This window comes from Bos grunniens, chromosome 3 (genome assembly GCF_055505025.1).
Source record: "Bos grunniens cultivar Pamir isolate PY7600 chromosome 3, Bosgru_T2T1.0, whole genome shotgun sequence".
In the NCBI taxonomy this organism is placed as follows: Eukaryota; Metazoa; Chordata; class Mammalia; order Artiodactyla; family Bovidae; genus Bos; species Bos grunniens.
The window spans coordinates 63,246,856-63,264,279 of NC_141167.1; the positions used below are offsets into that span (position 1 = coordinate 63,246,856).

The 17,424-nt window shown below is 34.7% G+C and overlaps 1 protein-coding gene and 1 long non-coding RNA gene across 29 annotated transcripts in view; one reads left to right on the plus strand and one right to left on the minus strand.

The window, feature by feature from the left end:
* LOC147375711 (uncharacterized) overlaps window positions 1-17,424 on the plus strand; it is a 157,871-nt gene that overhangs the window by 128,053 nt on the left and 12,394 nt on the right. For both annotated transcript variants that reach the window (XR_015160381.1, XR_015160382.1), the window contains exon 3: window positions 10,622-10,676. This is a non-coding gene — a long non-coding RNA (uncharacterized LOC147375711). The remainder of the gene's footprint in view (window positions 1-10,621; window positions 10,677-17,424) is intronic.
* COL24A1 (collagen type XXIV alpha 1 chain) overlaps window positions 1-17,424 on the minus strand; it is a 401,096-nt gene that overhangs the window by 81,638 nt on the left and 302,034 nt on the right. For all 27 annotated transcript variants that reach the window (XR_015160374.1, XM_086390890.1, XM_086390884.1 and 24 more), the window contains 6 exons: window positions 16,250-16,303; window positions 14,529-14,636; window positions 10,916-10,969; window positions 10,608-10,661; window positions 9,959-10,015; window positions 2,538-2,591 (listed from right to left, as the gene is read on the minus strand). Coding sequence is in view for 26 of the 27 variants with exons in the window: in XM_086390890.1 (XP_086247016.1) it covers window positions 2,538-2,591; window positions 9,959-10,015; window positions 10,608-10,661; window positions 10,916-10,969; window positions 14,529-14,636; window positions 16,250-16,303 (381 nt within the window). In the remaining variant the exon portion in view is untranslated. The remainder of the gene's footprint in view (window positions 1-2,537; window positions 2,592-9,958; window positions 10,016-10,607; window positions 10,662-10,915; window positions 10,970-14,528; window positions 14,637-16,249; window positions 16,304-17,424) is intronic.

Here is a 17,424-nt window from a genome sequence, read left to right on the forward strand (position 1 = left end):
ACTAGAGTGACATGGTCATGTCTACAATGCCCATATAGAAAAGCAATCATTTAAAAGCATCACGTAAGGGTATAACATAATAATCTAACTCTGAATAAAGCATGGTTCCACTGTTTGAATCAAACGTGTATTTGGAAAAAATGTGGCAGGGTACATGTGTGGGTATTTCATGACTTTGAGATGTCTAAGCAATGAAGTTATTGTGACTGTCTGGCACTAAATGGCTTTTTCAAATAGATCCATCAACAAATGATAAAATGACTCTTAAAACCTAAGAAACAAGATGGAATAAGACAAAGCAGAAAATGTATATCACATTACATATTCAGGTGGTAAAATATCCATGACTGAAGACTTCATCAGCACTATATGGACTAAAGGAGAATCAGATTCTACAGCCATCCTAGTGAAAAACTTTCCTCTGATGAAGGATTTCTGAAGAATGTAGGGACTATCCAGAAAAGCAGGGGCAGGATTTTTCTTCTCCCAGCCAGGTGAAGAAGAGATTCTTTCCCTTCTAACAGAATAATTAGCTGTTCGTTTGCCATGCTGATATAGTTACTAGTTATAGCTCAGTTTGGTTCAGTTCAGTTCAGTCGCTCAGTCATGTCCGACTCTTTGCAACTCCATGACTTGCAGCATGCCAGGCCTCCCTGTCTATCACCATCTCCCGGAGTTCACTCAAACTCACGTCCATCGAGTCAGTGATGCCATCCAGCCATCTCATCCTGTCATCCCCTTCTCCTCCTGCCCCCAATCCCTCCCAGCATCAGAGTCTTTTCCAGTGAGTCAGCTCTTCACATGAGGTGGCCAAAGTACTGGAGTTTCAGCTTTAGCATCATTCCTTCCAAAGAACACCCAGGGCTGATCTCCTTTAGAATGGACTAGTTGGATCTCTTTGCAGTCCAAGGGACTCTCAAGAGTCTTCTCCAACACCACAGTTCAAAAGCATCAATTCTTTGGTGTTCAGCTTTCTTCACAGTCCAACTCTCACATCCATACATGACCACTGGAAAAACCATAGCCTTGACTAAACGGACCTTTGTTGGCAAAGTAATGTCTCCGCTTTTGAATATGCTATCTAGGTTGGTCATAACTTTCCTTCCAAGGAGTAAGCGTCTTTTAATTTCATGGCTGCAATCACCATCTGCAGTGATTTTGGAGCCCCCAAAAAATAAAGTCTGACACTGTTTCCACTGTTTCCCCATCTATTTCCCATGAAGTGATGGGACCAGATGCCATGGTAGAAGTCAAAAGAAGACATTATAAGAAGCTTCTCAAATTATGCTGAAAGCCGTGAGTTGGCAAAGAAAAGTTAATTTCAAGTAAAGGAGAAGGGGGCGACAGAGGATGAGATGGTTGGATGGCATGGTTAACTCAATGGACATGAGTTTGAGCAAACTCTGGGAGATAGTGAAGGACAGGGAAGCCTGGTGTGCTGCAGTCCATGGGGGTCTCAGACAGTTGGACACGATTTATGACTGAACAACAACATATTATATACTATTATGTACAGGGCTTAAAACAGACATTGTACAAGAAAGAAAGAAGTCATATTCAAATTGAGGAGTTAAGATATCTACACATTAAAAACAATTAGCAAAATGATAGTAGCAGAAGATTGTAAAATATTTGTATTGAATGACTTCTATAACCAATAAATAGTATAGGACTAGATTAGAGGGAAAGCTTGCTGCTGGACAGTAGAAAAGGGGGTATGAGTTAGATTATAAAGGGTAAACAGGATTTACGTAAGTAAAGATTATATAATTTTGTGAGCAAGCAGATAATGTTGTGAGCAAAGGAAAAAGATAGGAGGTATAGGGAGAGAGTTAACAAATGACCATTTTATTTAGTATATGACATTATAAACAGAAATGGAAGAGATATGGGGCAGAAATACAGAACATCCTCAACACAAATATGCTAATAAATAATGACACTGAATAAATTCTCTCCATAGTCTAATAGAATTTGAGCAATACAGCTTGTCTCTAAAAATCCTTTTAAGAATAGAAGAGGATAAGAATTGACATAAGAATATAATGGTGTTTATCCATTTGACAAGTCTTTAATGAATTTATACTATATTGTAGGAAATTTGTGTTCTAGAAGTTGGGGATATAATGATGAAAAACATGACAGTCTTATTCTCATGGAATTATATTTTCTCAGGGGATGTAGACAATAAATAAAAAAATGAGTGTATAAAAAGGTGGTAAGATAATTTGGATAACATTAAATGTCCTAAAATAGAGTAACAAGATATAAAGTGGTGGATAGAAAGGGCAGTTAGAGAAGCCCTCTCAAGAGTAACATTTCAGTTGAGATCTGAATGATGAGACAAAGCAGCAATGGAAGGAGATGAAGATAGTTTTAGAAAGAAGGAATAGAAAATACAAAGAGCTTCTTCTAGGATCAAAAACATAAGATATTCCTAATTATCTCAATGATGCTTATTTTCATTTGCAACTGAGAAGAACCACAGAGAAACCTATTCAAATTTAGAAGAAAGGTGTGAAAGTTACAGGAATTACCTTATATCCCTCTGCTCCAGGCTCTCCTCTCTCTCCTTGTTCTCCCATTGGGCCCTAAAGAGACCACAGGCAGAAACAATCAATGCATCTAAGTATTTGAGAACACAGGTGAAATAGTTAATATGGAATATTTTTTCTGTAAAAATATGAAATCAAATGTACAATAATTTGTTTAGTTCCACTCTCAGACAGTAAAGAATCTGCCTGCAATGTGGGAGACCCAAGTTCAATCCCTGGGTTGGGAAGATCTCCTGGAGAAGGGAATGGCTTCCCACTTCAGTATTCTTGCCTGGAGAATTCCATGGACAGAGGAGCCTGGCGGGCTACAGTCCATGGGATCACAAAGAGTCAGACATGACTGAGCGACTAACACCTTTCACTTTCACCTTCGGATAATTTCAAAGGATTGAATTTCAACAACACTAAGAACACCATAAACATTGATTATTTAAAGACAATCTTATAATTATTCTGCTAGAAAAAATACTGACAAAATGAAGTCCAAGTAAACAATGTGAATTTTCAGGTGAGTAAAGTATGTTATAAAAGATATCAAAATAAATTGCATTTGTACTGAATGTTAAAATGATTGAAAACAATTTAAGCAGGACCACTCAGCCATTAAGTAAGTGATTAATGGACTTAATCAATTGCATTAATTAGAAAGTATTATATTTAATACTTTTTAAAACTATCTAAGAGCTAATTCTACATTATCATTCTTTATTAGAAATTATATTGTCTATTCTTTAATCTGCAAAATCTTAAATATTAAGATATAAATTGACCTAAAGAAATTACACTTACTCATTTTAATTCTTGAGGCAGAAACGAATAAACTTGTGAAAGTCACTCAGTCGTGTCTGACTGTTTGTGACCCCATGGACTATACAGTCCATGGAATTCTCCAGGCCAGAATACTGGAGTGGGTAGCTAGACCCTTCTCCAGGGGATCATCCCAACCCAGGGATTGAACCCAGCTCTCCCACATTGCAGGCAGATTCTTTACCAGCTAAGCCACAAGGGAAGCCCAATAATACTGGAGTCAGTAGCCTACCCTTTCTCCAGTGGATCTTCCTGACTCAGGAATAGAACCGGGGTCTCCTGCATTGCAGGTGGATTCTTTACCAACTGAGCTATCAGGGAATCCCTACTTTTAATTTTTTCTAAACATTTCTAATATAAAATCCTTTGATATGATAAACAGTTCAAACTACTTATTCTAAAATGCACTTGAAAAACCAGTTATCACATATTAGGACCAACTATCCCAAAAGAAGCTCAAAAGAAATTATCATCAGAACCATAAAATTTATTATGGATAAATAGCTTACTTCTATGTGAATAAAGGTGTTAGACATAATGCAAAGACAAAAATCTCTGACTTTGATTTAATTATTTAGAATATTCTTGGTCTAATGTTCACACCTGTCTCGTCTATTAATAAAATGACCATTATTATGCTAGCTGTGTAATACATTTATTATTTTTCAGTGACATTCTTTGAACATGGAATACGTGAATGTGGGGAAAAGGAGCACTACTCTATTCTTCTTGCGCATATTTTTCTTTGTACTTTTAAATTTCTGTACTGTTTCCATATTTTTGTCTTTCAGAGGTTTAGAGACATTTAGAATGCATTTGATGCAGAATTTTTAAAGATATCATTCTGTCTGTTAATGATTTACTTCTTAAATTTATATAAGGTATGGGGTAACTTGGATTCCTTTTTTTCACCTGAGGTATAGTTTATGCACAATATTATGTAAGTTTTTCGGTGCACAACATAGTGATTCACAATTTTTAAAGGTTGTACTTTATTTACAGTTAAAACACTGACTATATTCCCTGTGTTGTACAATATATCTTTGTAGCTTATTTAATACACAGTAGTTTGTATCTTTTACCAACCAGGAGATCTTTGCAGAAACTAATACCTGTGAATACTGAAACATATCAGGTCAATAATGTTCAGGTAACAAAAGATGATTAAAGGTTTACTGAGCATGGCCCTACCAATCAAACAAGACCCAGTGTCCCCCTCAGTCAGTCTCTTCCATCAGGAGCCTCCATAAGCCTCTTATCCTTCTCCATCAGAGGGCAGACAGATTGAAAACTACAATCACAGAAAACTAACCAATCTGATCACACATACCACAGCCTTGTCTAACTCGATGAAACCATGAGCCAGGTCATGTAGGGCCACCCAAGACAGATGGGTGATGGTGGAGAGTTCTGACAAAATGTGGCCCACTGGAAAAGGGAATGGCAAACCACTTCAGTATTCCTGCCTTGAGCACCCCATGAACAGTATGAAAAGGCAAAAAGATAGGACACTGAAAGATGAACTCCCCAGGTCGGTAGGGGCCCAATATGCTACAGGACATCAGTGGAGAAAAAATTCCAGAAAGAATGAGGAGACAGAGCCAAAGCAAAAACAACACCCAGTTGTGGATGTGACTGGTGATGGAAGTAAAGTCTGATGCTGTAAAGAGCAATATTGCATAGGAACCGGGAATGTTAGGTCCATGAATCAAGGCAAGTTGGAAGTGGTCAAACAGGAGATGGCAAAAGTGAACATCGACATTTTAGAAATCAGCAAACTAAAATGGACTGGATGGGTGACTTTAACTCAGATGATCATTATATATACTATTGTGGGCAAGAATCCCTTAGAAGAAATGGAGTAGCCATCATAGTCAACAAAAGAATCCAAAATGCAGTACTTGGATGCAGTCTCAAAAATGACAGAATGGTCTCTGTTCATTTCTAAGGCAAACCATTCAATATCACGGTAATCCAAGTCTATGCCCTGAAGAGTAATGCTGAAGAAGCTGAAGATGAATGGTTCTATGAAGACCTACAAGACTTTCTAGAATTAACACCCCCAAAGATGTCCTTTTCATTATAGGGCACTGGAATGGGCAAAAGTAAGGCAAAAAATGTAAGGGCAAAAGTTAGAAGTCAAGAAATACCTGGAGTAACAGGCAAATTGGCCTTGGAGTACAGAGTGAAGCAGGGCAAAGGCTAATAGCGTTTTGCCAAAAGAACGCACTGGTCATAGCAAACACCTTCTTCCAACAATACAAGAGAAGACGCTACACATGGACATCACCAGATGGTCAATACTGAAGTCAGATTGATTATATTCTTCGCAGCCAAAGATGGAGAAGCTCTACACAGTCAGCAAAAACAAGACTGGGAGCTGACTGTGGCTCAGATCATGAACTCCTTATTGCCAAATTCAGACTTAAATTGAAGAAAGTAGGGAAAACCACTAGACCATTCAGGTATGACCTAAATCAAATCCCTTATGATTATACAGTGGGAATGATGAATAGATTCAAGGGATTAGATCTGATAGACAGAGTACCTGAAGAACTATGGAAGGAGGTTCATGACATTGTACAGGAGGCAGTGATCAACACCATCCCCTAGAAAAAGAAATATAAAAAGGCAAAAAGGTTGTCTGAGGAGGCCTTACAAATACCTGCAAAAAGAAGAGAAGCAAAAGGCAAAGGAGAAAAGGAAAGATATACCCATTTGAATGCAGAGTTCCAAAGAATAGCAAGGAGAAATAAGAAAGCGTTCCTCAGTGATCAGCACAATGAAAGAGAGAAAACAATAGAATGAAAGACTAGAGATCTCTTCCAGAAAATTAGAGATACCAAGAAAACTTTTCATGCAAAGATGGGCACAATAAAGGACAGAAATGTTATGGACCTAACAGAAGCAGAAGATATTAAGAAGAGGTGGCAAGAATACACAGAAGAACTATACAAAAAAAATTTTCACAGCCCAGATAATCACAATTGTTTGATCACTCACCTAGAGCCAGACATCCTGGAACGTGAAGTCAAATGGGCCTTAGGAAGCATCACTACAAATAAAGCTAGTGGAGGTGATGCATATTCAGTTGAGCTATTTCAAATCCTAAAAGACGATGCTGTAAAAGTGCTATACTCAGTATGCCAGCAGATTTGGAAAACTCAGCAGTGGCCACAGGACTGGAAAAGGTCAGTTTTCATTCCAATCCCAAAGAAAGGCAATGCCAAAGAATGTTCAAACTACTGCCCAATTGCACTCATCTCACACGCTAGCAAAGCAACGCTCAAATTCTCCAAGCCAGGCTTCAACAGTAGATGAACTGTGAACTTCCAGATGTTCAAGCTGGATTTAGAAAAGGCAGAGGAACCAGAGATCAAATTGCCAACATCCGCTGGATCATGGAAAAAGCAAGTGAGTTCCAGAAAAACATCTATTTCTGCTTTATTGTCTATGCCAAAGCCTTTGACTATGTGGATCACAACAAACTGGAAAATTCTGAAAGAGATGGGAATACCAGACCACTTGACCTGCCTCATGAGAAATCTGTATGCAGGTCAAGAAGCAACAGTTAGAACTGGACATGGAACAGACTGGTTCCAAATCCAGAAAGGAGTATGTCAAGGCTATATATTGTCACCCTGCTTATTTAATTTATATGCAGAGTACATCATGAGAAATGCCAGACTGGATGAAGCACAAGCTGGAATCAAGACTGACAGGAGGAATATCAATAACCACAGATTCGCAGATGACACCACCCTTATGGCAGAAAGCAAAGAAGAACTAAAGAGCCTCTTGATGAAAGTGAAAGTGGAGAGTGAAAAAGTTGGCTTAAAGCTCAACATTCAGAAAACAGATCATGGCAGCTGATCCCATCACTTCATGGCAAATAAATGGGGAAACAGTGGAAACAGTGACAGACTTTATTTTGGGGGGTCTAAAATCACTGCAGATGATTACTGCAGCCATGAAATTAAAAGACGCTTACTCCTTGGAAGGAAAGTTATGACCAACCTAGACACATATTAAAAAGCAGAGATATTACTTTGCCAACAAAGGTCCATCTAGTCAAGGCTATGGTTTTTCCAGTGGTCATGTATGGATGTGAGAGTTGAACTGTGAAGAAAGCTGAGCACCGAAGAATTGATGCTTTTGAACTGTGGTGTTGGAGAAGACTCTTGAGAGTCCCTTGGACTTCCAAGAGATCCAACTAGTCCGTCCTAAATTTAGGAAATTAGTCCTGAATATTCATTGGAAGGACTGATGTTGAAGCTGAAACTCCAATACTTTGGCCACCTGATCTGAACAACTGACTCATTAGAAAAGACCCTGATGCTGGGAAAGATTGAGGGCAGGAAGAGAAGGGGATCACAGAGGATGAGATGGTTAGATGGCATCACTGACTCAATGGACATGAGTTTGAGTAAACTGCGGGAGTTGGTGATGGACAGGGAGGCCTGATGTGTTGCAGTCCATGGGGTTGCAAAGAATCGGACAGGACTGAGCAACTGAACTGAACTGACCTGAACGAAAGATGTATTAGTATGTCGGAGAAGGCAGTGGCAACCCACTCCAGTACTCTTGCCTGGAAAATCCCATGGACAGAGGAGCCTGGTGGGCTTCAGTCCATGGGGTCGCTAAGAGTTGGACACGACTGAGCGACTTCACTTTCACTTTTCACTTTCATGCATTGGAGAAGGAAATGGCAACCCACTCCAGTATTCTTGCCTGGAGAATTCCAGGGACCGGGGAGCCTTGTGGGCTGCCGTCTATGGGGTCGCACAGAGTCGGACACGACTGAAGCGACTTAGCAGCAGCAGTAGCAGCAGCCATCAGTAAATTGTTAATCCTTTAACCTTATCTTGCCTCTCCCTCATTCTCCTCTGCACTATTAACCACTAGTTTGTTCTCTGTATCTGTGAGTCTGCTTCTCTTTTGTTATATTTACTACTGCTTCATTTTTTAGATTCCATATATATGTGATATCACATAGTATTTTTATTTCTCTGTCTTATTTATTTCACTTCGCAAAATTATCTCTAAATCTACCCACATTGTGGTAAATGAGTAGTATTGTATATATTTTTGGGTATATGTATATATATATATGCATATATATATGACTACATCTTCTTCCTTCATTCATCTGTGGATGGACATTTAAGCTTATTTCATATCTTGGTGATTGTAAACATTGCTACTATGGAATTGGGGTGCATATATCTTTCCTGATTACTGTTTTTGTCTTTTGAATATGTACCCAGGAATGGAATTGATGGGTAAATATGGCAGTTCTATTTTTCATTGTTTGAAAAACCTCATAGTGTCTTGCATATAGAAGCATCAATTTATATTTCCACCAACAGTGCACAGGGTTCCCTTTTCTCCATCACCTCATCAACATTTGTAATTTGTGGTCTTTTTGATGACAACCATCTAGGTGTGAGGTGATTATCTCATTGTGGTTTTAATTTGCATTTCTCTGTTGATTAACAATGTCAAGTATCTTCATGTGCCTGGCTGGCCATCTGTATGTTTTCTTTGGAAAAATATCTATACAGTTCTTCTGCCCATTTTTTAAACTGGACTTTTTTTTTGCTATTGAAATGTTTATGAAATGTATGAAATGTTTATATATTTTGGATATTAGCCCCTTAGTGGTCATATCATTTGCAAGAATTTTCTTCCATTCAGTAGGTGTCTTTTCATTTTTTGTTGATTTCTGATAAAGAATTTTATATATTCTTATAGATGAGTTTGCCTCTGTGTGAGATTGGTTTGATCTACTCAGAAAAACTCTAGAATTTTTCCTATTTCTAAAACACAGTATACTGTTCAATCATTTCCAGAGTCAGGTCAAAATATTGGGAGCGACTATATATTCTGATTCTTCTGTTTTAGGATTTTTTTATCTTATATGATATGTGAAATATGGAAAATTTAACCAATTATATTTATTTCTGTGAACCAGGTATTTTTTCACTATTCATTTAATTTACATATATCCTGCATACTGTTTTAATTAAGTATGAACATAGAGACAGTTATTCAGATAATCAAAGATAGAAGAGCTACTTTTAAAAAATCATGGTTACAGCTAGTCTTTAAAGTGCTTAATTAGAAGGTTACAGATTAGTAATCTTTAAAAAATATTGGCTCTAATAAGTAGTTAGATGAATTTTCAAATCATTTGGTAACCGTGTATAAACTACTATAAACAAGGATACAGATCAGATTTTTAAACATACTTTAGAAATAAATCTGAATTTGATGTATAAATATCTGCCCTAAATGCCTAGAGTACATAATATTTTGATTATCTTTGTAAAAAGTTGTTATCATGAATTTAATGCTGGAAGTTAGATTTGAAAGTTCCTATGTTAAACTTCTATATAATGCTAAGGATCTTGACCTTTATATAAACAGTTTTTCTGTTTAGATTATGTGACTGCAAGTACTGCTGTCATATAAAACCATGTTATAAAACTAAAAACAAAAAAAAGTTCTTAAAAAGATGTAATTGGTATTATGAATCTATTGTACTAACTGCATTTTATCTTAAAACATCAAAATAATTTTAGAAAAAAACTTACTGGTTCACCCCGAGGCCCAGGTGGTCCTAGGATTGTATTATCTTCTCCTGGATAACCCTACAATGAAGATGATTTATAAATAAAATTAAATTAATGAAATAAATTAAAAAATTTAAGCCTATTATTTCTAATAGGTTATAAAATATGCAATCTGGTTTTATCTTTTTTAAATGAAAAAGTCTTATCTACAAAACAGCATATGATACTTTATACACAATTGTAATTCATATATGGTTCTCTTTGGAAGTGTCAATCTCCTTTAGTTACATAAAAAGCAGCTTACTAATTTTCTCAGTGTCAGTTTTCCAACAATACTACAAATCAAGAGGAGTACTATTGTAGTTATTCTTAATTCATAAAAATTTTACCATAAACGTACTATAGTTAGTCATTTAATCTAGAGTCTCACAATCTCTTTCAATAAGCAAATTAACATTAGTTTTCACCTCAATCTGAAACTATCAAAGACTTCTTAATTATTTTAAATATTTCTCCCTTTATATTTATTTTTCTTCTAGAATCTACAATACTTCCCAAGTTGAAAAGTACTTATTTTATTCTTTGGAAATGTTTCCAGCATACTTTCAGAAAGAACACATGAATTCTGTGTTTACTTTTAGGATTAAAAAGTCAATATAAGCATACACACCTTTTCTCCTTTAGGTCCTGGCAACCCAGAAAGTCCCGGTTGACCTTCATGGCCCTAAGAGAAGGACAAGTAAGTAGACAATCTCCATATCATTAGTATGTGCTCTACATAATACTATCATGGCTATGCCATTAGGTATTACACTAATTCTGAAAGAAAATATGATTCACTGTATAGTAGCCTGATGTCTAAATATGCTAGAAAGCATTATCAGGAGATTTCACCTGAATTTGTATATTTGGGATGACATCTTTATGTAATGTTTTTATGCAAATAAACAGTTCTTATTTCCAATTATAAATGCTTACCCTATATCCTAGAATTCCAGGTTTTCCAGCAGGTCCCATCAATCCTAAATGTCCCTAAAAAACAAAGCAAACATTAGAAAGAAAACAGACAATTGTTTAAATTGTTAAACCTGCATTTTTGTTATTTAAAACTTAGATTTTTAAAGATACAAAATTCTACCTAGTCTGAAACAGGAAAACAAAAAGTAATTCTCCAACTTGCATCTTATTTTACTTTTGAACCATGTTAGTCCCACAAAAATATGTTTCTTTGGTTTATTTCTGGTATGAACATCTTTAATCATATTAAAAGAAATACTTTCAGTTGCCAGAATGCTGTAAATTTCCAGCAAATTCTTGGAAATGTAGTTTGCGTTTGTCAAAGTTTGTGGTATTTGCACATCACTAAATATTAGGGAGTGAATTCTGATAGTTTTTAATATTGTCATGATAGTATCGAGAACTCTGTACTCATTCATAGCCTCAGGTGCTTTGATGAACATGATTTCAACTCTGGTCAAAGCTGTTAAAAGAGAATTGGTTGACAGCTTATGTATAATATTCACCTCTATTATTTACACTTATTATCAATTTATACAGATGAGGAAATCATAAGTTAAAGGCAAATCAGTAAATATTCCTAAACTACTGAAAAGATAACAGACAACTGAAAAAAGGCAAAAATAACACTCTTAAAAATGTCCCTTTTATATTATTAAAAAGTTTTCACACTAACTCTTCTATTTGAGTCTCAAAATAAATAGGAGATAAGGAAATTAAGGCACAGCCAAATGCCACACCAGCCAGAAGTTCTAACTAATGAAATAAGTAAGGATAATAAACAATAAATATGAGGAGGTGATACAATTATTTACCTAAGGAATCCTTAGAATTATTAAAATTCACTGAAATAAAGATAAAGTTTTTAAAAAAGGTTTCTTACATAGACTACTAAGAAGATGAACTAGAAAAAGGACCACCCTAAAAACAACAAAATCTGTAAGAAACTAACAATACACCTAATAAGAAAGATGTAAGCACAGAGATAAAGGAAATAACAAAGCTTTAAGGATATAGAAGATATAAGTAAATAAAAAGACATATGTTAATCATTCATAGAATGAATGTGGTAATTCTATTTCTATGAATGATTCAATATTAAAGGAACTTGCAGAATTGTATTTTAAAGTTCAAACAAAAAACAGACGAAATCATAGTAAGAGCTGAGCTTTTCAGAAAAATAAATTATGAAGTATTTGCCCTTCTAGATCTCAAAAGATACTGTAATGATGTAACAATTTAAATGGTGTGGTACCTAGTAATAAACTAAAAAATTGAGAAAAGAAAATATAGAAAATGAAAACAGACCATTATTTGCGAGTAGCTTACAGTAAGGGTAGCATTTCAGAAAACTGGGAAATAGATTTATTGAATAGTATTGAGACAACTGGCTAAGAACATGGAAAAAAGAAATTAGTCCTTTACAACTTATAGCAAAATAAACTCCATATGCTTTAACAGGGCTAAGGGTAACAATATTAGGAAAAGGATATGGAAGTATATTTTTATATACTTTATGTAACAAAACCTAGACTTTTAACAGAAAGACTGACAAATTTGATTGTAATAATTAAAACCTCTGTCCAGTGAAAGATAGTGTAAACAAGATAAATGATAGAAAGGGAAATATATTTGTAATATATTTGCAACATATTTAACAAAAATATATTATCTAAACTATATAAGGTGTTTTTGCAATTAAGAAAAAGAAAATAGTCTAATAGAAAAATATGTAAAGTACATATGAACAGGCAACTTTCAGAGGAAAAAGTACAATTTATTTAGTTGCAAGCAAGAAAATGTAAGAAAGAAAATGAGACATACTTTTTCATTTATCAGATTTGCAAACATCAAAAGAACTAATATTAAGTATTCCCATAAAAGACTCAAATGTAAGACTTGAAACCATAAATTTCTAGAAGAAAACACAGACTGTATGCTTTTTGATATTGGTCTTGGAAATATTTTTTTTTTATATCTCTCCTCAGGTAAAATAAACAAAAGGAAAAATAAGTAGACAATATCAAACAAAATAGCTTTTACACAGTCAAAGAAACAATCAATAAAGCAAAAAGGTCACCTACTGAATCAGAGAAGATATTTGCAAACAATGAATCTGATAAGGGGTTAATATCTAAATACAAAAATAATTCATACAACTCAACATCAAAAAGACAAACAACCCAATTTAAAAATGGGCAGAGGATCTAAACAGACATTTTCCCAAGATAGCCAACAGGCACATGGAAAGATGCTCAACATCACTAATGATCAGGGAAATGCAAATCAAAACCACAATTAGATATCACCTCATACCTATTAGAATGGCTGTTACAAAAAAGACAACAAATATCAAGTGTTGGGAAGGATGTGGAGAAAAGGGAAGCCTTGTTCACTGTTGGTAGGAATATAAATTAGTGCAGCCATTATGGAAAACAGTATGCAGGCTCCTCAAAAAATTAAAACTAAAAACAGAACTACCGTATGATCCAGCAATTCTACTCTTGGGTATCACATTATATACCATATTTGAATTCATAGGGCATAGAAGAAAAATATTAGCAATTTAAATAAAAGGAGGTACATACTACCTGACTTAGTAATATGACAGTAAGGAATGGAACACTTAAAATGAGGCTGAGGAGTCTTACAATTGACAGTAAGTGATTGAGGAGATAACAGATAGAGTAATCGCATTTAGAACATCAGAGAGCTTCAACTAAAGGAGTTCCCCATCAGAGACTGCTTTTTGATACTCCAGTCTAAACAATATATCCCTTCATGTGATTTTCCTCTAAAATGCGGCTAAGGAAAACCTTCTTCAGACAACAGATTATTCAATACTCTCCAAAGACTTGGTGAAAAGCCACTTGTGACATTTAAACGGTGACTAGGAAATACATATGGATTTGATATATAAGTTTATGAAATACTCAAAAGACTAAATTGGATAATCTCTTAAATATTTTGCATCCCTTTCTTCTGTGATTTTTTGAACAAGTTCAAATATGTTAGCAACATAATTTTGATATTACAGTTTCAAAAGTATCATGCGATCTTTGCTTCCAATATCATGCAAAATTCATATGAAAGATTAAAAATCGGTAGCTGTTTTGGAGACTTACCACAGATGGTTATAAAGAAATAATCTCTAGATAAGCATGAGAGTCTAAGCATATAAAGAAAACCCATTTTTGAGTAATTTAATTTTCAAAGCAATTTGTCAACCATGACAGCATAATTTTATACAGATATTAAATCCTGATTTTAAGTACAACTTTATAAACTTTCCTACTTAGGTTGGGAGTTATAATCTGATTTTTAAAAATCTTATTTCATATTTTATTTCCATTTTGAGATTTTTTTTCCCCTTTCCTTTTTCATGTCCAGAAACCACTAAGCCATTTAAGTACTGTGGAATGCTTACAATTCTCCATATCCCATGGAGGTAGATTATTTTCAATGGAACTTTTGCTTTCTCTGTAAAATTAATCAAGAGATGAAGCTTTTAGACATGGATACATTTCTTTCCATCCGCAGTGAACTCAGTTTTGGAGACAAATCAAATACTGACCACAGCACCTCTAGTTCCTCTGGCACCCTTAAGACCACTTTCCCCAAATTGTCCGGGAGCACCTCTGCTTCCAATTTCTCCTGCGGGCCCCATTTGTCCTTTATCACCCTGTGGATGCCATTAGTAAGAGAGAAAAGTAAGAAAAAAACCTTATACTTAATCAACTACATCGTATACCTGAATGGCTCCAGAGGAGATGCTATAGGCAAAATTCTATAAATAATCACTTTGTTTTAACTTACTAGTACTACAGACCACCACTGACAATAACAACATACCATACCACCTGGGTTACCTTAAAAATGTAATCAAAAGTAATTTTGGAAAAAAGAATACAAAATTTTTTGTGCAAATAAGCAGGGAAGTCTGGTGCTCATGCTGAATTACAAATAACCAAGTGTTTTATTCATGAAACTTGTTATGTATTTATGTACAAATGCATGCACGCATATGTTTACTCATGTCCTGAGAAAACCAGGCCCTATGACAAGCCTGTTTCTACAGAGAATTTCAGTGCCCCAAAGATACATTTAATGTATAAAGGCTCTAGTGGGCAGTGCTGTATACTCAACATCATCACTTGGTTGGAGTTTGTCTTTAAAAATCTGTAACATTTTTACATGATTTTATATCCATCTGAAAACCAATTCTTCTGTTTTCCAACAGGCTAACTGATCATTCTCTAATATCAAAGTACAGCTGCTTTTAAATAGTAAATGTTATAATTTATTCTCCACATATGGTAACTCAGTTCTATTATTGATAATCAAGTAGACACAAAGAAAAACTAAACTATGATCATAGTCAGGAAATTTTTGGTAATTCATAATAATTCACAGGTTGCTGTGAGGATCTGCACTGCCCTACTGGTAAAACCATTTAGAAAGTACATTATGTATGATGAAAAGAAACTTCAATATTGGGCATTATTTCATGACTGAGAATGGTAACTAAAATATACCTCATTCACTTTTATCTTTTATTATTTCTTATACTGCCCTCAAGTTATGAGAAAGATGGATTAGGTGCATATTCACAGAAATGATATAATTCAATTTTGGGAACTAGAATATGGTATGATTTGTACTTAATTATAGTAAATATATTCAGAGTTATTATATTACAATGGGAAAATAATTTTTGTTTCACCAATACTTGAACAAATTATTGACTCTATCCAAGTATCAATTATTTATTATAAAGTACTAAATTTTACAAACACATCACATTTTCTTAGTAAAAGGAAGCAAATAACACATACTGTTTTGTGTCTCTTAGTTAATATATAGGGAAGATAAAATCAATACTAACCTTTTCAATTTAGAAAAATATATTCAAACAAGCCAGAAACAATTCTAATAATACTTCTCTCCCCTAAATATCTTACTAAAGTTGTTATTAAATGGCACAAATGGTATAGCATTTTTTCTTTTCTCTCTTTTCATGCCCATGGTCTACTAAATAATTTCTGGTAAAGATGAGAAGAAAAGGCAAAGATCTTTTTAGAAATGACAAAGTCAAAAATTTGACTTCAGATAATTAAGGTAAAAAGTACTCCTATGTGGAAGTAAATATTAATTTATACAATTGTGCCTTTTTAGCCATAGCTCTTTAATGCTTTATTTCTAGTACAAATAAAAACATCACAGTATGCTATGGAGCTATGTGCACATCAGAATAAAGAAAACCAACATAAAAAGATGTTAAAAAAAAAAAATTACCTTCTTTCCTGGACGACCTCTTTGTCCTGGAATTCCTGTAATTCCTTCAGGTCCCTGAATAAAAAAGGAAATAAATTATTAGAGACACAACCAGATAGAATGCTTAAATACTTATATCACATAATCACTGACTTGAACACTAAGTAAAAATGTGGGCTACTTCTCAACATTACTATGCTTGTATAACTATTTAAAAAGAGGTCATGATGAGTTAGAGGCCCAGCTGTTACTAGTGAGTAAAGTTCACATATACAAACTAGTCAAGATAGACAAAATGAAACCATTCTTAATCACAGAGGGAAAATAACTTGGTTTTAGCACAGCCATTGAGAAAGTAATTAAAGTCAACCTAAATGTATCCATGTCAGCAGTTCTCTGAGCTACTTTGGGTTCAACATCTTGTTGAATGCACAGGATTATAAAATATATCTAATACATTGTCAGGGAGAATCTCAAAATCTCACTGAAGGGTACGATTAAGCAAATACTCTTTTATCTGTGGGGGGAAAAAACACGGAGAAAGGGGAAACACATTTAGAGAAAGGAGGTAGCCATATTAAACTGTTTAAAACAATATTTTTATTTCAATCTGTATTTTATTTATACAAAAGTAGACTAAAAGTTTTCAATAAACACTTTTTTTAAAGTAAGAAGTGGTTAAAATATTTTAATGTCATATGAATTTGCAGGTCAACAATGGTTAGGCTTAAATGAGATCCACAGTAAGCCAGGCTACAGATTCAAAAATAGCTAATAATTAATCACAGCATTCCTTGCATTAGTTGGAAATGAAAATGGAAATTTCAAATTTGTGTCCCAAAACTTGGCAAAAGGCAAAAATGATGTAGACAAGAAATAAATTGTGGTTTACCACTGTGCTAACGGAGGCTCTTGATAAATATTTGTTAAACGAATAAACAGATACCTAAGGAAATGACTCATGCCCTGTGCTCCTGAGCAAATGTTCTTCTAGCCTCAGAAAACCCGCTGAATTTAGAGACCAAAGCGGTTAAGTTCTATTGCTGTGGTTCCAGCTGCATCCAGAGGTTGAAATGATCGTTGCACTAACGTGAGACTTGTTTGTGGTTAACGTGGCCTTTTTAAGAGAGGGTGATTAACATTTACAGAGGTTAACGACGTGGGCATTTAAGCCACACTGCTCTAGTTTCATATTT